Source organism: Psammomys obesus, unplaced genomic scaffold, assembly GCF_907164565.1.
Source record: "Psammomys obesus unplaced genomic scaffold, mPsaObe1.curated_primary_1811, whole genome shotgun sequence".
NCBI classification, from domain to species: domain Eukaryota; kingdom Metazoa; phylum Chordata; class Mammalia; order Rodentia; family Muridae; genus Psammomys; species Psammomys obesus.
In genome coordinates this window covers 3755180-3778628 of record NW_026596073.1, presented here as the reverse complement: position 1 = coordinate 3778628, position 23449 = coordinate 3755180, and the positions used below count along the sequence as shown (strand labels likewise).

Sequence of the window (23449 nt, the reverse complement as noted above, 5' to 3'; positions counted from 1 at the left end):
TCAACCACAAAATAATTTTCATTGTTACTTTGTAACTGTAATTTTGCTACTGTTATGAATTGTAATGTAAAATATCTGTGTTTTCTGATGGTCTTTGGGGGTTGTGACCAACACATTAAGAATTGCTGGTCTACACCGTTATTCACATTACAACCAGAGAAGTGTAAAGACATGTACTACCCAGGATAGTACATTGTCTACTTTGAGAAAGGCAAACTAGTGAATATGATACAATCTCTGTTTACCAGTTTAACTTGCTCAACAAATACTCAGTGATTAGCAATTATGTTTCAGACTCTGCTTTTGGCTTTATCTGGTGCTTTTGTGTTGTCTTGTGCATTCCATATTGAGACTTGTCTTTCTCCTGACTTTCTTCTAACACCCTGCTTACTTCTAATATTCTCCCTGTTTGTTACAAAATAGAACATGTTGGAAAAGTGTAGCATTTAGCCAGAGCTGGCCTCCTAGCCTCCTAAACTAGAAGAGGCCCCTGTGCTATAATCCTGGAAATAGTATTCATGTTTACATTCATCCCTTAAATCTATTAAATCTATCTTTCTTAAATTATGCTAGAAGCTCTCTTTGTCTTGTGACTGTGGTGTCATCTTATATGGACAGGAGGCTTACTCAAAGTTTACAGAGAATAATAACAAAATCAGATATTATATAGTTGAATTTAAATTTACAAAAAAAAATAAATAAGGGGGAATACTTACTCTGAAAGACAGACTTGTTTTCTTGAGCTACTTCTGTTAAGAATTCAACAACTTTTCATGTGGGGGAGTTGATTTATATGCTGCATGGAAAATTACTGCATATTTAAGGCTTATCTCAGAACTATAATAAAGCAGCTTATGTTCTAAGTCTTCATGTCGTAAATAGGTCCAGAAGGGATTTAAAAAAAGCTTAATCCTTTCCCTAATACAACACAAGTCACTGAAGTGAAACTTTCTGGAAGGATTCCTTTTATCTTAGGCAACAGGTAGCTTAATGTATCTGCTGGAATTCAAATTCAGGGATTTCTTTGCTTGGAAGTGTAGGGTAATAAGTTATGTTTAAATTCATGCAGAAGTATTAAAAATATTAAAATGCTATGTTTTTAAAACTACCAAAATGGAACAGTTGACTATATAGAATGAATTATATTTCTAAAATATTGAAAGAGCACTTGATTCTCTGAATGTGAACACGGTGTTCGTGTTTTATTGACAGCTGATGTTGCATGGTGAAATGGCCAGTTGTGTAAACCATACAGTTTCCCACTGGTTTTCAGGTGATGAAACTGAGATACTGTCTTTAAAATTTTTTAACTACAATGTTCTCTACATTTTGATATCTGGCCTTCAGATCGATATGTACAGTGAGGTAATACTTTTTTAAACAGACAAAACTGGGTAAATCCCACCTGTTCACCTGCTCTTGTTCATCTCTAAATTTATACTACATCTAGTACTAGTCTGATAGGTAAGCCTACCACAAAAGATGTGTATTTGTTTATAGATATATTTAAATTTTTGTACTTGGTATTCTATTGTGTCTTAAATATAAAAATAGAAGTGAATAAGCAAACAACTAATCACATAGTTTACATTATATCTGAATTAAAGAAATACAAATATATACATATTTATGTATGTGATCATTCATAAATATATCTTAAAATTATAACAAATATGTTAAAATACTGAAAATTAAAAGTATGGAAATTTTTTCCTTTTCTTTACCCAAATATAGTATAAGAGTGTTTCCTTAACTATCAATTATAATTCATATATATATATATATATATATATATACCCAAAATTATATATATATTATATGTTTGTGTGTATGTAAAATCTTGGTTAACAGTAAACATTTTTGAAATAGTGGTAAATGAATATGTTTATGTTGAGTAAACAATTAGAATTAATGTACTTGTCCCCATGTATTCCTTATCTCCTTATATACTGTGTTGTATACAAGGTGCTGGATCTAGACAATAATATAAAAATAAATAAATAATAGATACAGTTTTCTCCTTTAAACATTCTGTCAGTGAAGAACAGATAGAGATGATTGTATGTGGTCACTCATGTAGTTGAACATGCATATTCTAATAGCTCTAAGATGATCAATAGGATAAAAAAAATTAGAAGACAACAGGGCAGCATAAGCAGGAAAGGGTTTTTCACCATATCAGCATTTAAGAGAAGATTAAAAAAAAATACATCTAAAGTCATGTAAGGAAGAACATTCCCAGAAGGCCCTCAAGCACAAATAAGAAGATAGGTTGTCTTTATGAATTTCGTGAAAGAAAAATAAGGAGACAAGAGTAAATGCATAGAACCTTCATGAAGGCATAAGTTCTGACCAGTTTCCTAAGGAAGTGAGTACTACTGAGGAGCTAGGATTTTTTTTTTTTTTTGATCCCAAGAAAATTAGAATTCACTAAGGAGTTTAGAAGAAGGGAACAATGGTGAAATCTGATTGGCCTGCTCTTTGATCACCTCCCCCTAATGAGGGAGCAGCCTTACCAGGCCACAGAAGATGACAATGCAGCCACTTCTGATGAGAACTGATAGTCTAAGATTAGAAAGAAAGAGAGGAAGACCTCCCCTATCAGTGGACTTGGGGAGGGGCATGCATGCAGAAAGGGGAGGAAGGGTGGGATCGGGAAGGGAAGAGGAGGGGCTTATAGGGGGATACAAAATGAATAAAGTATAATTAATAATAATATAAAAAGAGCTTTCTAACTCCCATTTGAAGCATGGTTTGAAAGTGAGTAAATTAATAGATGTTCTTGCAGCACATCAGGTGAGTGGTAATGGCCTCTTCAGCTGGGCAGAGATGGTGCAGAGGATGGACAGTAGAAAATGAATCAGGGCTAAATGCATGCCCTATACAACTCTGTCTCCATAAGAGAATTGGAACATGATTTATTAATTCTGAATATAATAAGGACTCTAGAACCCGTTAGCCCTGCCCTGCCCTTTGTGCGAACTACTAGGGAAAAAGCAGCAAAAGCTAGACCTTGTTTACAAAAAGCTTATGGTCAGTGACAGCAGAAATTAAAATAGGAACATTATCCTGTTGTCTCACATTGAAGGATGCCATCCTCCTGTATTGTCAAATGAGAACATTACACATGAATGTATTGGTCTAGGGTTCAGATTGGCAATATTTTAGGCATTTTAAAACAATCAGCATTTTTATCATTATTGTTAAACTATATTAGGATAGGTTAAGCTCCAAGGATTCTGAAAAATATAGCGCTACTTTACCATCCTATAAAATTTTTGTCAATATGATTACATTGCCAGAAAAACTAGGTACTGGTATGTGTGTATGTGATGATGAAGATTATGAAGATATTTGTTTATTTTTATACATTCCACTGCAAACAGGCACTTGTTTCCACTATGCTCACAAAACAATCATTTGCAGTTCACTTTCTTCTGCTCTTCTCTTTCTTTATTAAATTAATAACTAGATAAAGCTTTATTTCATGCTGTTATTTCTATAGAAAAATTTTAAACGCTATATAGTAATTTCTGACATCTAACAAACTGCACTGAAATGTTTATTTTCAGGATAATATGTATTGAGGCAAATTAAATACACTACCACTAATATCCTCAAATAATTTTTACTTCATAAATTTTCTTAGTGTCCCACTGACAATATCAGTTTGTTGCAAATAGATAAAATTTCAATTTAAGTTTTAATTCTAGTAGCTCTAATTGCTATAAGTTAATTGTTTGGAATTAGCAGATGACCCTGAAAAATATTTAACACCAAATGCTGTTCTCTTCCAAATGTCTTCCCTAAGCTGGAATACATACATCCTAGAACTATTACACAGCCATGTAGTAGATGTTAGAATTAATGTCACACCACCATTTTTCATTTGTGTGACCATGTAAAGATTATATTTAGTAGTTAAACACATTTTATTATTTTAACAACAAAATTAAGTACATTGGGAGCATGCTACACATATCTTTCGGTATTGCTATTTTATATTGAGACAGGGACCAGGGATGTGTTTGTAAGAACTGTACTACCATTATCTGTTTAATTTACCAACAGCCTATTTCAGCTCTCTCTTACATGGGTGTTAAGTACACACACTCATGAGAAAGACACTTTTATCCAATTAGAAGTACGTGGGAGGTTTCTCCTCATCCCATCTTTTACCTTGGTCAAGTTAGAAAACTTCTTTACAGTTCTTGTTCCTCACCTGTAAGATGATGCTCCTGCGTGACTTGCAAGGATTATTTTGGCGCTAATCTGCTATGAGTCCATGACATGGAAAGTTAACAAAGTAACTTCATTCAGAGCACAAATATTAAGAAGACAAATTCATTCTTGTGAATTTCCATTTGCTCATTAGAAACAATTTACTTTGGAAATGCTGTCTGATTTAGGTATCGGTAACAATCATGAGCTGAGCCATTCCATTTTGGACTAAACTCAAAACTCTTCAAACCACTGTTGCCATTGGTCCATTAGAGAGTACCATTGCCTCTTCATGTATAAGATTCAGTTAATTAGAACAAAAATGGTTATACTGTACTAAATGCATCAGACCAAACTTGTACTGGACTGAGCTTTAGAGACCTTGCTGAACTCAAAAGCCCTATGCTCTATGACTGACACCTTGAGTGAACTTGACACCCTTTGTCTGTTGCTAGATCTACGCATTAGAAGACAACATTCTTCTGAAAGCGTTTCTAGCATCAACAGCGCCACGAGCCATTCCAGCATTGGCAGTGGCAATGATGCTGACTCCAAGAAAAAGAAAAAGAAAAACTGGGTAAGACATCCTCTCTTATCAACTTCAGCACTTGTGGTGGCTTGGAGACTAAGCTTTTTTTCCTTTGGGGGGCTTTAGAAATCTCTAGCAGTTGACAAAGCCCCATTCAGAGACCAATATCCCACCTCCTTTACATCTCCAAAGACTGGGAGACATGGTGCTGAAGAGCATACATGCTGGAACCAGGGCTGAGAGTAGGGCCTTACTACCATGATGGAGAGGAGGAGGAAGATTTTGATTAGGATGAAGATGGTAGAAATGGTGATGGCAGAGAGAAAGGAAAATTAGAACTGGTGAAGAGAAAGAAGAAATTTGACACCTAAGCCTTCCCCAAGCCCTGGATTCTACAGAGTGTACAGAGAATAAAGCACCAACCCATAAGAAATGAACAAAATTAGTTTCTATTGATATATATATATATATATATATATATATATATATATATATATATATATGTGTGTGTGTGTGTGTGTGTGTGTGTGTGTGTGTGTGTTTGTGTATATATATGTGTGTGTATATATATATACATATATACATATACATACACTTATGTATCCAACAGAGCATAGTAGGAATACAGAAATGCCTTAAATTTAATCACCCACTACAAAACAACCAAGAATGGGGTAGTAAAGAACCAAATTTCTATTAATACCTTGAGACAAAATTTAGCATTCTTATAAGTTTTGATTAAACTCAAAACTAGTTGAGACTTTTACTGGTGCTTCCTGTAAATAATGCAAACAAATATCTTTTTGTTTTAAATAAATGTTTATGCAGGTAATTATTTAAAATACTGATGAGCCTTCATTCCCTTGATTTGTAATTCCACACTCTTTCATGTTTCTGCAAGGTGAACTCTAGAGGAAGTGAGGTGAATATAAACCATGGACATTTGGCATGCATCTATACAGAACACCCTCCCTTGGCATGAATGCTATTCATTTTGGCAGCAGGCTTTTATACCTTTTAAAAACAGATTACCTTGTATGTCTTTTCTTTGTGCCTTTTCATTTTAATCTCAAATTTTTAAGAGAAGTAAAACCACTTTCTGAATAGAGCTGTAGGGGATACCAATTCTGGTTCTGAATAGTCTTGGAATTGAAAATTTGAATAGAAAAATATCACAATTAATGAAGTGTTAGGTGAATTTGGTTTCATTTTGCTTTTTAAGTTTGTACTGTCAGCAGGACATAACTTGATTGTTCCGCTAAAGTGGCCATTTAAAACAAATTGCCTTGAAGAGAGAAGCCCTGGGAACAGAGATCCCTTCAAGGTACTTAGTTTTAAATGAGTGCTCCGACAGCCATGCCCTTGACCTCCTTGCACTATTTTAAAAGCCCTCCTTGTTTGCGCTGTGCTGGATTAATACAAGAACAAAAGGGAAACACAGAGCACAGTATTAATGTTTTAGGGATACTGTGCTGCCAATGTTAATACTCTGCTTCCGTATACTGACCCCAGGCAGTGGCTAGGATGGCACCTGCAAACTAACGCCCCAAAGCCAATCCCTCCAAGTTGAGATGGACAAAAGCATAACGTCTCTCCTTCTTGCAGCTGAGAAGTTCTTTCAAGCAAGCCTTTGGAAAGAAAAAGTCCACCAAGCCGCCTTCCTCACATTCGGATATTGAAGAGCTGACAGATTCATCCCTCCCGGCATCCCCCAAGCTACCCCACAATGTTGGCGAGTGTGGTTCCACATCCATGAAGCCTTCTCAGTCCGCATCAGCGTAAGTTCATCCCTTTGTAGAATTTTGACCTACTTTTGACAGTTGACGTCAGCTCAGGCTTGTGACTATGCCCTAAATCCAGTCAGGTTCACTCTCACAAATGCAGCATCTGCCTCTACCAATCATTTCAATTCTTGCAAGGAATGGTGGATAATATTTGCTTCTTTCATATTTTCTGTTAGTATCTGGTGTTCTTTTTTCATTCTACACTTTTCTAAATCATTCTTTTTTTACTTGCATTTATCCATGTGTCTGTTTAACTGTGCATACGTGCAGGTCACCCCTTGTCTGGCCACCCAAGAAACGAAAAAATGGGCCTGTGATCTACAAGCATAGATCCCGGTAAATCCCGGTGTGTTGCATGAATCTGTAAAAACAGAGGTTCTAACTTAGCCATGTTTCTTTTTTTTTTTTTTTCTTTTCTTTCCTAAAATCCTTTGCATGTGTCACAGCCTTGGATATTCCTTTTATTTTTTCAACTAAACATTAGGTTCTCAAAACCAACCTAAAATTCAGTTGTCTTTGATTACATTAGATAACATGACATTTCTATAGTACCCCAAATTTTGATAGTATAAAAAACAGCATGTAAAAAGTAATCGATAAGATTATGTCATATGTTTATTAAGGTATCTAATGGACATTTTTCTTGTATGTACAGTGACAATGACTATCCCAGCAAACAATATCACTATGCTTTGATTACTTTTCATGACTTATATAAGGAAAAACATACCATGCCATTTTGTGATCAACTCCCTAAGTCTTCAGATTTTAAATGAAAAACTTCTTAGTTAATATAAAGAAATCTCTTGACAGATTGTCTCTACTATAGCTATCCATAAAATGCAAATAAAGCAATAAGGATATACTGTATCTGACCTTCAGACAGCTTCCCGCTAGGTTGCTAGCATGGATTGAAATTGGTGGCTTAGCTTCATTAGCTGTAATCTCCTAAGTATTCAGGGTCCAACAAGAAGTTTATGTAATGTTCATTCATTATTTAGATGTCCCAAATTAATCTCTGTAATTTATTTCCCACAATATTTATATTGGATTTTCATGGAAACTGAGTGACAGCATGGAGGCAAATAAGGTTATTGTTTGCACAGTTTTATAAAAGAAGAAATCAACATTTTGAGAGTATAATTATTTGGCTCTTAAAAGGGAAAATTTCATGTTACAAATGGAAGGTTAAACCCCTTGACAAATACACAATGAGATGTACCAATGAGTTCTCTCTGTATCAGCCACTAGGGAGTTCTGAGGATTGCTTTCCACTCCATGTCACCAGACTGTTTTTAAACTTCAGAAAACAGGACAAAGAGATGATAAGTAAAATTGCTGTTTTCAGTTTTGAATAAGAGCTGGTAAAATTCTCTTTTTTTTTCTGTAGGTTTTGCCAGCCATGAATAATTTTTGTGTCTTGTGAATATCACCAAACTTCAGCCCTTAAAAGAATCATTCCTTTTCCTAATACTCTGGCTTCCCCTGACCGCCTCATATTTTGTGTTTGGTTTTCCTCTAGGATCTGTGAATGCACCGAGGCTGAGGCAGAGATCATTCTGCAGCTGAAGAGTGAGCTTAGAGAAAAGGAATTAAAATTAACAGACATAAGGCTAGAGGCCCTCAGCTCTGCTCATCACCTCGACCAGATCCGGGAAGCCATGAACAGGATGCAGGTTTGTCCATCAACTCCGTCTCCTTCAGTGAACAAAACGGAGAGATAAAAAGCCAGCCTTTTCTCTTCTCATTGTCACCAGATAACAAATTCCTCTTTTAAAACCACTGTGGAAGCACAGTCTATTTCTTTTTCAGTCTTTGCAACTCAGCTGTTAACATCAAATGGGGGATTTGTGTGAATCCAGATTGGCAGTGGGGGCAGGCAAACAGACCCCTTGTACTCAAGGACTATTCAAGACATACATGCAAGTGAATGGATTCAGGCAGTGTGTTCAGATTTTAGAAACTACTATGATTTTGGCTTCCTTAATTTCCCTCCAGTTACCTTTGTGTTGGCTCTTGAAAGATGTTCTTTTGAAATCTGTGACTCATTTTTATTGGAAAACAATAACTAACTAAATAAATAATGAGGAAAACTAGAAATGCCCATCACAAGTTTAGGATATAGAAGTAGAAATTATTCCAAATGCTGTATGTGGCATCAGAGCATCTGGCCTTTCAGAAGCATCTATGGTCTAAGTTCAGAAAGCTTCTGTGCTCCAACTCTTTCCATTTTATGATCGTAAAGCAATGATGACTTGGTACCTTGCCTGACCGGGAGGACAGGCAAGGTACATGCTAAGCAGGTTTGCCTACTGATATAGGTGTTAACAGAAAGGTTTCTGTGGTTTGTATGAGTGTAGTGCCAAGTTATGCAAAACTAAAGCTCACTTTGTTAGCTAGGATGTTGAAGAAATTCAAATCACTATATAATTAATTTTCCTTTGCTTGGTTTGTCACTTTGCATGAATTCACACAAGTGGAGCTGACATCATTTTCCCGGGAAAGTTTAATATAATTTTCCCTTTTTAAAAAACATTTTATTGATTCTTTGTGAATTTCACTTCATGTACCCCCAACCCCACTTATTTCCTGTCCCTCCAAAGGGATAGTATTAGGGCTGCAGAGCTTTAAGATTGCTTCCTGTTCTTCCAGAGAACCTGAGTTCAGCCCCTAAGAGTTGAGACTCACAGACTCTGAAACTGCAGCTCCATGGGATCAGGATCGGACACCCTCTTCCGGATTCTGGAGGCATTACCCTGCAAGCACAAACCCACACAAGAATAAGCACATAACTAAATTGTCTTTACAAATCAAAAAAAGGGGGGCATTAGGATATCCAGTAATATTCTTTTAAGAGTTAGTTGATTTGCGTTTGTCTGTGTGAAGGTAGACACACATGTGTATATTTAGGGACATGCAGACAGGGCAGAAGGTCAAGTGTCCTCTCTCACTCTTAGCCTACTCTGCTGAGGCAGGCTCTCTCTCTCTGAACTTACAGCTAGCCTAGAAGCCAGCAAGGTCCGGTGAGCACCCTGCCTCAACCCTCCATTCTACCCCATACACAGTGGGGTTACAGGTCTACACAGCACACCCAGCATCTGTGCTGGGATCTAAAATATTAGTAATTTAATTGCTGAGCCATCTCTTCAGCACCCCACCCCCTTTTTCTGGCAGTACCAAGAATTGAATTTAGGACCTTAATAAGGCAATCACTCAAATACTGGGCTAAATCTTTAACTTTAAAACTCATTAGGAGTATATTTTAACAACAGGCTGAACATGGAGCTTAGTGTAAACCCCTTGCTTTGTATGTGTGAGGCCCAGTGCCATAAATAATGACATTAGTCATTGTATCTGTTGTGTCCATATTGGAAAATGTTGCAACTCATGCATGTGAAATGGGGAAAGGGTTCTCTTTTCTTCTTTGAAATAAAATCCTGTTTTCATGATTTATGTTTGTTCGACATTTTACCATAGTCTTTTAACAAGCATACAAATTAAGTTTGGTACAAAATTTGTGCCATCATTTTCTCAAATGCTTTTTTTTTCTCTTCATCTTTTCTTTTTTAATTTTTTTAATTTTTTATCTAATTATTGTTTTTTGCATCTTCACAACAGAATGAAATTGAAATATTGAAGGCTGAAAATGACCGGTTGAAGGCTGAGACAGGTAACACAGCTAAACCTGCCCGGCCTCCGTCTGAGTCGTCAAGCACTGCCTCTTCCTCTTCCTCTCGCCAGTCCTTAGGGCTTTCACTCAACAATCTGAACATCACAGAGTCGGTTACCTCAGGTGAGTCAGTGCGCGTGCGCGCCTGCATCCTCACGGGCTTCTCACGGCTTCTTGGGGACATCCCGAGATGAGGAAAACCTTACCTGTCTTCACAATCCTCACACCAGTCCTCACAGATAGCTAAAATTTATCCTGTAGATTCATTTATTTTTTAAATTTAGTTCAGTAGCTCTGGGGAGACAGGGTCTGGCCTGTCTAGCCCATCTGACCTTGGATACACAGAGCTCCAGCTGCCTCTGCCTCCCAAGCCCTGGGACTTTATTTTTGTAATTTTACAAGAACATTCTCTAATACAGAATCTTAGAGATACAGTTTTTCTTTTTTTTATCAGTTTTCAAAAAGGAAAAATCCACAGTGAAGTACTTCTGTGGTTATGAATAGGATGAATAGGAATAAATATTCTCCATGATTGGTGCTCATGAATGCAACAATAATAACTCCATGCTGGTTAATAGAGTTTTCATTGCACAGAGCCCATTTCTAAGTTTGACTGCAGTGTCCTTCATGATGTTGGCTAGAGAGCGTAATGCTTTCTGTAGCTCTATTAAATTTTCAACAAAGGAAAAGAGCACGCTGGATTCTCTCATTGTATTGAGCAGACTAATGATAGGGCAGGGTACAGTTCTGATTTGATTTCAAATAGAATCATATGACATAATTTCATCTCCATATCTGATGCATAATTCAATTATAAGGTATAACTCTTCCTGTGACATTCAATCATGGACACAGAATTTCCTTTAGGAATTGTTTACATGGAGATCTGTGGTAATTGCATGGCACAACCACCAGATGACACTGGAAACCAATAATATACATGTTCCTGGGTAACTAGACTGCACTGTGTAATCAAGATGCTGAACTGTCTCCCCTAAACTGTACCAAGGTGCACAAGGATCTGAGGATATGAAGGGGGTGTATAAAGAAATGATATTAAGTGCTGAAACTGACTGCATTTTTATTAAATAACATCTTCAAATAAAATCAGGATATTTTAAAATTCCATTTTGATGGCCTCTCATAATATAAAGGAAACACTATAAAAAATGCTTTCCTTCCTTGTCTATCAAGGAAAACAACCAACAGTTCCAATCATTCAGACAAACAAGGTTTATAACCATTTGGGACTGTAGCTTATTGTTCCACTAAACAGTTAGAGAGAATTCACTGTATTCTTCTGGGGGTTATTACCTCAGGTGACATGGAAAGACCCAGAGTGAGACATGCCATAGCTATCTTATTACCAAGAGGAGAATTTAAACATTGAGCACACAGAGAAAGGAGTAATACTATAGACAGTAAAACTTATGATCCGTGTAAATTAGGTGTTTTAAAAACATTCCCTTTCAATTGTCCCCCAAGTAAGTCGTTTCCACCCTATTTTACACAAGAGCAAAACAAATCTTAGGAAAGTGACTGTGGTCTTATCTGACAAGATAATGTACCCAGCAAGTAGAAGAAGTAGTATTTAAGCCCAGATCTGGATGACTCACTGACTGGAGTTTTGACTTAATTTTACTTTAACTATCTATCTATGTAAAGGCATTGTTCATTTGTTTAGCTGTATATGTTTCCTCCATGCTGTCAGGAGAAATTTTGTATTTTAATTAGTTTTAAGAGTTAATATAAGATGAAGTGAATGAGAGACGTGGGGTCAGCAGTCAAGGTATATCCATTTTGAAGGACAGCTACCATTCAATATCACTGCTGAAGGAAAAATATACATGGGATGTTTCCCATAACAGTTCCCCAAACTGTTATGGACATTTATCTGATATGCCATATTTTAGATTTTAATATTTAACCTCTTTAAAATCTGGTATTATAAATGCTGTGTGTTTTAGCATACATTAGTAACTATTAGGATATTACTAAAAACAGAATGTTAGTTCTGAAGCTGTTGGTGTAAAGGGTACAGTAGAACAATGAGTGCTATAGTTCTGAAGATATGTATACTGCCATTCTTATTAAAATGACACTGATGGATACAAAGCAAGGCCTACCTCAGTTATATCATGTACCAAATGCGGACAAAAATGGTTCACTTGGCAGCCACTGGCAGCCAGCACCTTTGTATTCATCTAATGAAAAACTGGACTTGTGTGAAGTTTTTTTTATCTCTATAATGGCGCCTGGATATTATTCAGGTATTATCTATGCCTATGTGTTACAGGGGAAAAAATTGTTTCCCCATTCAACAATGGCCCAAAACTTAGCTAAAGATCTTGGGAAATAGAAACAAAATTTGAGATTGAAGTGTGAGTCCCACCACATATTCCATCCTCTTGAAGGCTGAGGATTTTTTAACCAGTTAGGCTAGCCTGGGAAACATATTCCATTGGGCAATATTTACATGGTAGAGGGAGGAAAAGACGGACAGGAAGCAACTGTGAGCTGCTGTCACTTTGTAGTGATTATGTGTCTTTCTGAATGTTACAGATATTTCGCTAGACGACCCTGGCGATACACGCGGACATAGAGACGGCTGCAGTGTGAAAATTATGGTCTCCGTGAGCAAGGGCTACGGTCGGGCCAAGGTATTTGACTAAGTTTTGATTCTCTTTAAGTCACACATGAGACTCTTACCATTTTAACTGTGTTGCATAACTGAGGGTTTGTTCCTGTAGATTTTATTATTATTAATTTTTTTTTGCATTGGTGCTTGCTGAATATCTTATATAAGATGAAAGGATAGAGACAATAAAGAAAGGACATCTCCATAAACAGGTCACTAGAGCCACATGCCAAGATAGCTCTCCTGGGCTGTACAGGAAAAATAGGTGGATCGTTGTACAAACAGGAGACTACAAGATAATGAATATTCTAGATGCCAGAGAGACAGTCTACTGAAATCGGTAGAGCAAACTCCATTAATGACACTTGTTCATGTCCCTTTTAAGCATACTGCTGCCTGATCAGACAACGATTTAATATCTGTGTTCATATATTATCTTCAAATTAATACTATTTAACTCTGTGTCCTAAAACTCAAAAGGATTTTTAGTTGAATTGTTACTTAGTAGCCCAAAATACATTCTTGTATTTTTAATCAAACATAATAAAATATTTCAAAATTTAAAGATAATACTCGAGTTTCAAAAGTGAAATGCTACTTGTGAAAATATTACAAGTAATACAGCATCACAATCTTTCTGCCTGAGCAGCAGACTTTTGCCTGCTTTTCCCAAGTGGTCATTTATGGCTAATGGTCTCAGGGAAACCTAAACTACCTCTAATTGAAATGCAGCTGGTCTAAATCAGGGTGTGAGCACCCATATTCACTGTACTATAAACATACTAGAAAAAAAGTTTTTCACCAACAATAACCTAAATAATAATGTGTTTCAAAATCTTTTTCCTGTACAGCCCAGGAGAGCTATCTTGGCATGCAAGGACTGTCTCTCTCTCTCTCTCTCTCTCTCTCTCTCTCTATATATATATATATATATATATATATATATATATATATTTTTTTTTTTTTTTTTTAACCAGTTCTAGAGGCAGACAACTCCGAGATCAAGCTTCTAGCCAATTTGAGTATTGGTGTGGCCACTGTGGGCTACAGATGGTCAACTTCTTCAGTTTTTTTAAAGATTTGTTTATTATATATACAATGTTCTATCTGAATGTATACTTGCATGCTGGAAAAGGGCACTAGACCTCATGGACCTCTGGAAGAGCAACCAGTACTCTTAACCTCTGGGCCATCTCTCCAGCACGTCTTCATTTTTTTTTTTTTACATCTTTTTATTTAATTATTTTTTTATTCACTTTGGTAGTCAACTTCTTAATTGAGCCTGATGGATCCTTTCCTTGGCATCTCTGAAAGGAAAAGATGTACCAAAGACATTACTCTTATCCCAATGTCCTCATTTTCATGGTCTTCTATGACCCTAGATACCTCCCAAAGGCCACTCTGCTCATTGTCACTACACTAGAGATCAGGACTTCAGCAAATTAATTTGGGGAACAAAAATATTTATCCCCTAACAGTACTGAAATGAATATTGAAACTGCTTAGCTCAGAATTTCTAAGGAAAAAAAAAGTGATGTCAAACTCAGATCATATGTTTGTAAAAATGATGATGATCACTTACACTTCTGTGTTAAATGATACAGCTAAAGAAACTGAGGGTTAGGGTCAGCTGTGTGACTTATCTCTGATCACATTTCTTAACGAGGTGGTAGATGCTGTGTGTTGTAGAATTCATGTGTTCTAAACGCTTGGTTCAATGATTATTTTACTGCTCTTTAATGGCCACTAGACTACTGAAAACAGGATTTTAACATTTTCACTAATTCTACCCACAGGTATCATAATTATTATTTCATATAATTATTTCTTCCTAACAAAAAAGATATCACAACTTAACTACAGCTGACAAAAATATTTTCATTTATCCTTTTCCTAGAAAAATAATTTCAATTATCCATTCTATAAGTAATTTAGATATGAGATCATCATTTCTACTATTAAAGAATGCTCCACAATGAGTCCTGAATGTTTCTCTTGTGGGTTCTTTGAAATTTTCTGACAAATTAAAAGTCACACTTGTTTTCAGATAGGTAAATACCATGGTAGGTTACTAGTTTTTAATGATGCATTAGTTTTTAAATTCAAGGTAAAAATGAAAACACTGTGTATTTGGTTTATCAAAGGTAAAAATCATAAAATAACAAGACGAAGTTCTAGATTTGTCTGGCAAAATTCATTCTCTCTTCTATTTCTTCCTTCTGCACAGCCTCCCATAGGAGGAATGAGTCAAATACATCACAATGAAAAGCGATGCTCTCTGATGCCTGTCACCCTCTCTTCTGAACAGCTTATTACCAGTTTCCCTTTGCCTACTGTGTCATCAAAGTATTGTTGTTGTTGATGATGACAACAATGATGTTGTTGTTTTGCTAACTATGACTTTATTTGCTTGGTTTACTAACTAGCTGGGGTATATTTTATTTCTTAGAAGCCACTACATACAGTCATAGACAGAAACTACAGTAATATATTTTAGTGGGAAGTATAGTGATAAAGTCCTAACACTGTTGGGTCTCTCTCTCTCTCTCTCTCCTCCTTTTTTTTTTCTCACTAAGGATCAGAAGTCTCAGGCATATTTGATAGGATCCATTGGTGTCAGTGGAAAAACTAAATGGGATGTCTTAGATGGTGTCATTAGGCGTCTCTTTAAGGTAAGTTTTTGAAGATAGCCTGACATCACTTTTCATGGTTTTCCCCTTAACTTTCATAGTTTGAATGTATCTGCTTCCCACCCCCACTCCATCTCAACATGGAAATATTTCTGTCTTCATACTGTTTAATATAACAGTTCTTATACACTCCCTCCATTTTTTTTTTTTTTTAGTTTTTAAAATGTATTTGTTTTATACGTATGGGTGGTCTGCGTATGAGTCTGTGTACCATATACATGCCTATGAAAAGAAATAAATAAAAATGACATCAGACCCTTCATCTAGAAGTTACAGGTAGCAACCATCTGGGTACTGGAGGTTGTACCCCGGTCTTCTGGAAGAGAAACAGTATTCTTAACCAAGCAGCCATGTTTCCACCCAAAACATCTCCAGCACTGGGTATCCCAGGTGCTCTCCCGTCTAAGTACTAAACAGACCCAACCCCGATCATTTCCTGACACGAGAGGGAATCAGGTACATTAGGAGTGGTATGGCAATAGACCAAACTGTGAATCAAGATTCTTGACAAGCGGCTTTTAGCCTCATGAATTTCTATTTGTTGCAGATGGGTTGAATCTCGGTTTTGACATTTCCTTATTTATTTTGTGTGTGTGTGTGTTTGGACCGTTCTAGGAATATGTGTTCCGAATTGATACATCCTCTAGTCTTGGTCTGAGCTCTGACTGTATTGCTAGCTACTGTATAGGAGATTTAATTAGATCCCATAACCTAGAAGTGCCTGAGCTGCTGCCATGTGGATATCTGGTTGGAGATAATGATGTCATCACTGTGAACCTGAAAGGTAAAAAGAAAAGTGTAACTTTTGCATCTTCTGTTTGCTTTTTTGTTTTTTGTTTTTGTTTTTGTTTTTACTTTTTCTGTTTGTTAACATTTGCATATATTATATGTTCTATTAACCTCTGTGATAGGTTTGGTTTATTTAGAAATCTAAATTCCTACTAAAACCATTAAAAGCCCAAGAAAGTAATTCTTTCAGTTCCATAAGGTAGTTCTAAAGAGTCACCAAGACTTGTACAAGAAAAGTAACTTGGGGAATTTCAGATTCTAGTGTTTGTTTTTTTTTTTTTTCTATCTCATCCTTATGGTGATAGCTTTCAATGAGAATTATTGTGTTTCCAAGACTAATATGTTCACAGCTATATTTTGGATATAAAATATGTGTATTCAATAAACATATATTTTTGTTTGGATGTTGAACATACATTCAATAAATATGTATATTCAATTCCTTAGGTGGTAAATAATGAGAGTTAATTGCCAGAGATTCTTTATGCTGCTTCCTGGGTTTATGCTGTTGTGTCTGGTTATAGCTTATGGAACACGGGACACAGGCTCGCCTCTCTAGTTCCTTGTATGAATGTGTACAAGAATAAAAAGTTGTCTACATAAACTGTGGGTTGATTCACTAATATTTGACCTTATGCTTAAAATAACTGACTTAGTAAAAAGAAATAATGTTGCTCTCTTCTTAATCCTCTGGCAACACTGCAATTTGTATTTTTTCAAAAGCTTAAATGGTTATACAGCTATGGTGCTCTTATGAGTGATAGAAGGTAATAAGAATGGGACTACATATTGTCCCCTTACGTTTTGGCTTTTTGAGACAGAGTGTCACTATGTAATTTCAGCTGGCTTTGAATTCACATTGTCCTTTACTAAGGCTGACTACTCATGAAGCCATTTCCCTGTCCTGCTTCTATATTACCTTACTTATCTCCCACTCTTCTGGAACACTATAAATATATCTCTAAGATAAATTAGCACATTTATTTATTTTAAGAAATTTGAGTTTATGGGTTTTTTTTCCTTTGATCAATAGTGGAAAACAAGCAGCTGCCAGTGGAGGAAAGCCTGAGAAGAAAGAATCAGCTTAGGTTTTCATCATACCTCCTTATCAATATGTTCTCTGTTCAAACGACAGCCAATGCATGCAAGTTAGAAGTAGCTAGGAACTTATTTTGTATGAGCTACATTCTAATGTCTAACAAGGCTTTATTTTGGTTTAATAATGCATTTCAAATTCTATCAAAAAAAACCCAATAATGCTTATTATTCTCTTTGTTTCTTCCTTCAGGGGTAGAAGAAAATAGTCTGGACAGTTTTGTTTTTGATACACTGATTCCTAAACCAATTACCCAAAGGTACTTTAACTTGCTGATGGAGCACCACAGAATTATACTCTCAGGACCAAGCGGCACTGGAAAGACCTACTTAGCAAACAAACTTGCTGAATATGTAATAACAAAATGTGGGAGGAAAAAAACAGAGGATGCAATTGCTACTTTTAATGTGGACCACAAGTCAAGTAAGGTGAGCCACAGGATACTATGAAAACAACTGATGTTTATCCAGAAGTGTCTTCAAGCAATCAAGGCTTAAAATTACGTGCAACTTTCACTTCACACATTAAAAAAAATCTGTATCATCCACTAAAATTATAATCTAGTGGATGAGCAAACTTTACTTAGCAAATATGCATAACCTGCTATTTTTAATAACAGTCACTTACCATGTGCTTGAAAAGGCACTAAGATTATAAGGAATAAGATGGCAGAACCTCTGTGGCTGACTTCCCTTAGACATGCATTCAAAAGAATGGCAGCTATTATTCATGATGCTATGGAAGGAAGAAGGTTAAATGAATCCACAGGCTAAGGCAGGCTGCATAAAAATACAATATCTGTTTTAAGCATCCATAAGTGAAAAGAAATTAACTGGGGTATTGTAGGAATGGGGACTGATTTGGAAATAATTGTTATAGTTGCAGATAGTTTAGCAGAGCGGCAATTTGCTTATATCATGTCTCTAGAGAAATTCTGCTTGGGAAGTTTGGGGAAGTGAGGGATGTTTCAGGGGGCTGATGTTCTAATATGCCACACTAATCTGACTGGTGTCCATTATTACATAGGCATGTGAGGCTAAATCCTCACTGACAGTTTCTGCTATACTTAGTGAAATAAAGACTGCTATAACAGGGATTAGGTGATGGCTAACATGACCATAACACTACCAGTTATACCAGTTCTGTTTGTTAAATTCTCAGCAGCTGCTCCCTGAGTGCTGTTGGGAAAGTACAACTGTCATCACCATTACTTTGGTGGCATGCCAGTGAGAAGGGGTCACACTGGAGCCTTCAAAATGGCCTACTTGAATGATGTAGTAAACTCAACAAGCCTTTCAGTGTGTTGGCCGATTTCTTGTCACTGTGATTAAATACATGAGATAAACTTAGAGGGAAGAGGGAAGATTCATTCTGTGTCACAGTTCCTGAGAGTTCGGTTCATGGTCAGCTGGGCTCATTGCCATGTGTGTGGTCATTCCAGTTCTGGCAGTGTAGAATGTCACGGACACAAGAGAACTTGACGAGGTAGAGATGGTGACTTCATGGTAGCCACATATCAGAGAGAAAGGAAGGGAATTTTCTGAATAGGAAATACCTATTTCCTATAGGTATACCCTTTAAAGAAATACCCTAGGCAATGACCCTCTTCCTTAAGACCCTCTCTTTGAGTAGTCTGTCCAATATCAACCCCACATTAGGTTAATCAATTGATGATATTATTGGCCACTTGATATGATGAGTTCCTCAAAGCCTGCCAACTAGCAAATAACTACATAATACCAAAGCCTTTGAGAGAACATAGAAAATCCATGTCTGAGATTTGCAAATTTGCCAGAGGTACTGTTACTCCAAAAACCCATCGGATTCTTCAAATAAGCCAAATGCGTAACTAACTAGGGTGGCTCATTAAGTACTGGGGGAATTAGAGACCATACTGAAAACCTTTGTACCTTCATTTTGTTTTTTTCAACTTTAAAATGAAAGAAATGTTAGGGTTGTGCTAAGTACTCAAAGAAATTATGTGTGTGTGTGGGGAGGTGTTTTGTTTGGTTTGGTTTGTCAGTATGTGGATAAAGAGAAAGACAGAGAAAACTATCAGAGACAGAGGTAAACTATCAGTACCGTCATTTCTTAAAGTATACTTATCAATATTTAGTTATATCCCTTGGTTCCCAGTGAAGATTTCTTGCACAAGTATACATTCATCTCCCAACACACATATACCTTGCTTCAAAATTATTCTCACAAAGTAACATATACAATGTGCATGAGGTGTCTTAAACCTAAATCAATGTGGCCTTTAAATAATGGACATTTATAGAATTCAGCATTATTCAAATTGTGGTTATGTCACTTTTTGTCATCTATACTGAAGAATGACATAAAACTCAAGGTAGAAAACTTGACTCCTCTTTAAGCTGAATTAGAAGGAGACAATGGATCATCTCTTCCTACCTGCATATGAACCATCTCCTGTGATCCTGTTTCTTTATATTTTCACAGGAAAGCCTTTTAGTCACTGTACTTTTCTTCCAGACAAAGGATAAAAGAACTCTGAGATCTCTTGGGAATACCCTATGTTCTCTTTGGCTTTTCCTCAGTGTTGACATGCCAGAATTCTACACGAGTTCTTTGTTTTGAAAAATAAAACAAAGAAAAGAAATAAAAAGGATTTGGAAGAGGAGACCAAAGCATTTTGATAAAATGGAGAATCATTTTGTATATGATTGTTTGCATATGAATTAAATATGTCAACTCTAAATGGGATACAGTTTGACAATGTAAATAGGTCAATTCCTCTAACAAAATGATCTCCTTTCAAATATATATATGTGTGTGTGTGTGTATACATATATATTCTTTTTTAATATTTATATCTTATTTTTTAAATATTTAATACTTGGAGAAATTTTCATAATTATTAAATTAATTATTAATTAAATTATTTCTGATTACATTTTTAATATTTTTTATTTTTCAAATGAACAAATAGATCAAATGATCTATTAATGACTCATTAATAGATCAGTTTATATTTTGTTTCAGTTGAGTGGTCAGGGGTGGGATCTTTAGGGGTATTTAAGTAAAACATGATCCGAGGAAGCAGTGTCGGGAAGGAACGCCCTAACAAACAATTATAGCACTGATCAAGAAAACACAAAACACAAAAGAAAGATGTTGATTTTTCTCCCTTAGTTTGTTACGTATGGATGAGTTGTCATTCAGGCTGTGTGCAGAATTAGTGCCAGGGAATACGGCTTATTATTTTCAAGTTGACAGAGAATCCACACTGTTTTATTGGGGGTGGGAGGGTAGGTACTGAGGGGAGAGGATATGCGTGGGATGGTGATAGAAAGAGGGAACGACAAGTAAAGATTTGCTAGGGGTAGCAACAAAGAAATATATATTTTCAAAAATAAAATGCTAATGAGGCATGAAATAATAAGTCCTTTGCTACAAAATAAAAAAAAAAGAAGAACCATGTAATTGCTGCTTTGTTCTAGGCTATGCTATTAGAAAACAGCAGACATGGACAGCAGTCACTTACTCAAAAAAAAAAAATTATCAAGCAATAAACCATCAAAGGGAAAAAGAAAGTGCCTCCTCATGTTTTTGGTACCTCTTCATTTTACATTCTGTTCCTCTTCCCACTCTTCAAGCCCTCCCTCAAGCTGCCAGCTGGAATATTGTGATTGAGAGCAGAGCACACAAACAATTACACTTTGTGACATTTGATATAACAGGCCCAGAAGGATGGAAATGGATTTAGTAGAGCATATGTGGCCAGCTGAAGCCACTTGGAATGTTAGGTAGGAAAAGATCAGAAAACTGGCCTTGGCAGACTCGTTTGTAATGGATGTGATCTCCATATAACAGTAGTGCTATCCATGATCTCAAGGTCTAGACGGGGATTCATCTCATTGCCAGGTCCATCTGGCATCCAGCTCTGCCCTATTTTGCCTGACTTGATAAGGGTGGCAAATGCTTAACGCACATCCCTCAGTCCCTTCACCTAAGATTTTCAATCCATAAACTGGACTGAGAAACACAAAGTGCTTTCCAAGGGGGCTGTAAAAATATCTATTTGTTCCAGTGGTGGCAGTACACACCAGGCAGAGGCAGGTGGAGCTCTGGAGTTCAAGGCCACCCTGGTCTATAAAGCAAGTTTTTTTTTTTTTTTTTTTTAATTTTATTTTTTTCTTATCAGTTACATTTTATTAACTCTGTATCCCAGCCATGTCCCGATCCCTCATTCCCTCCCAGTCCCTCCCTCCCTCCCTCATCTCCACCGTGCCCCTTGCCAAGTCCACTGATAGGGGGGACCTCCTCCCCATTCATCTGATCCTGTTTTATCAGGTATCTTCAGGACTGGCTGCAAAGCTCTCCTCTGTGGCCTAACAGGACTGCTCCTTCCTTGGGGGGTGGGGAGGCCAAAGAGCCAGTCATTGAGTTCCTGTTAGAAATAGTCCTTGTTCTCCTCACTATGGGAAACCAATTGGTTACTGAGCTACCACAGGCTACATCTGAGCAGAGGTTCTAGGTTACATTCATACATGGTCCTTGGTTGCATGTCAGTCTCAGAAAAGACCCTGTGCCCAGATATCTTTGGTCCTTGTGGAGCTCCTATCCTTTCCTCATCAGACTAACTCCCCTTCTTTCTTATGATTCCCTGTACTCTGCCAAAGGTTTGGTCATGAGACTTTGCTTTGAAAACACTGCTAGTTAGAGTTTTTCAAATGCGCTCAGTAGACTCCTGTCAATGTTTAATGCGCATCCCATCTGTCTTTCAAAACGAGGATTGATAATCTTACCCCATGTCCGCTCTCTTGATTATCTTTTTTAGGTGTATAGATTTCATTATGTTTATCATATCTTATAGGTCTATATAAGTGAGTATATACCGTGTTTGTCTTTCTCCTTCTGGGATATTTCACTCAGGATGATCTTTTCTAGGTCCCACCATTTGCCTGCAAATTTCATGATTTCCTCCTTTTTGATTGCTGAGTAGTATTCCATTGTGTAAAAATACCACAATTTCTGTACCCATTCCTCCGTTGATGGGCATCTGGGTTGTTTCCAGGTTCTGGCTCTTACAAATAAAGCTGCTATAAACATGGTTGAGCAAATATCCCTTTTGTGTACTTGAGCAAACTTTGGGTATATACCTAGCAGTGGTATAGCTGGGTCTTGAGTAAGCACTATTCCTAATTGTCTTAGAAAGCGCCAGATAGATTTCCAGAGTGGTTGTATCAGTTTACATTCCCACCAGCAGTGGAGGAGGGTTCCCCTTTCTCTACAACCTCTCCAGCATGTGTTGTCCCTTGAGTTTTTCATTTTGGCCATTCTGATGGGTGTAAGTATAAAGCAAGTTTTAAGACAGCCAGGGCTACACAGAGAAACCCTGTCTTAACAGACAACATGTGTATTTGAACAGATAAGTGGCCCAAGGCTTTGATCATATTCCCAGGATTCTCCTACATACCTATTAATGGTTCTGTTGGTCTAAAGTGTCTTGCTTCATTGCATATAGTATGATGATATAAAAGATTTTATCTTTTCCTTTCTAAAAATTCTTGCTGTCATAAATCTAATTTCTTCTTTCCTTCCTACTTCCTTGGTAAGATCTTTCTTGGTCTTTTCCACTGTTTGCCCAACTTCATCTACTGTAAATGAAAGTATTTCCAATATTCTGTCCTTCTCTCTCCCTCCTCTGCTCTTTTCTCCCTTCTTCCCTCCATCCCTCTCTTCTGCTGTCCTTCAGTGTTTCTAGTGACTTCTATGTGTGCTGACCTGGATGGTAGACAAGAGTTGAACATCATTAGCCACAAACATTCTCCACAATTTCAAAGCTTTCTTTCAACCTCCAAGTGTGGTCCAGTTCATCTGATCCAATTATGTGTAGAAACGACAGATGTGGCCTTGAAAGGCATCAGAGGTGCATGCTCTTTTATTCATCTCCACCACAACAATCTTCTTGCCCTCTTGAATGCCTACAATTTTCTTTCTCTCTCTCTTTCTTCCTTTCTTTCTTTCTTTCTTTCTTTCTTTCTTTCTTTCTTTCTTTCTTTCTT

The 23449-nt window shown here is 36.7% G+C and overlaps 1 protein-coding gene across 2 annotated transcripts in view; it reads left to right on the top strand.

Moving 5' to 3' along the window:
- Nav3 (neuron navigator 3) overlaps positions 1-23449 on the top strand; it is a 329995-nt gene that overhangs the window by 289048 nt on the left and 17498 nt on the right. Inside the window, exons 25-34 of one of the 2 annotated variants that reach the window (XM_055626039.1) lie at positions 4677-4798; positions 5652-5672; positions 6356-6528; positions 6805-6870; positions 8057-8210; positions 10153-10327; positions 12767-12864; positions 15419-15514; positions 16148-16316; positions 17610-17845. In XM_055626039.1, the coding sequence (XP_055482014.1) occupies positions 4677-4798; positions 5652-5672; positions 6356-6528; positions 6805-6870; positions 8057-8210; positions 10153-10327; positions 12767-12864; positions 15419-15514; positions 16148-16316; positions 17610-17845 (1310 nt within the window). The remainder of the gene's footprint in view (positions 1-4676; positions 4799-5651; positions 5673-6355; positions 6529-6804; positions 6871-8056; positions 8211-10152; positions 10328-12766; positions 12865-15418; positions 15515-16147; positions 16317-17609; positions 17846-23449) is intronic. The other variant, XM_055626040.1, reaches the window with a different exon arrangement.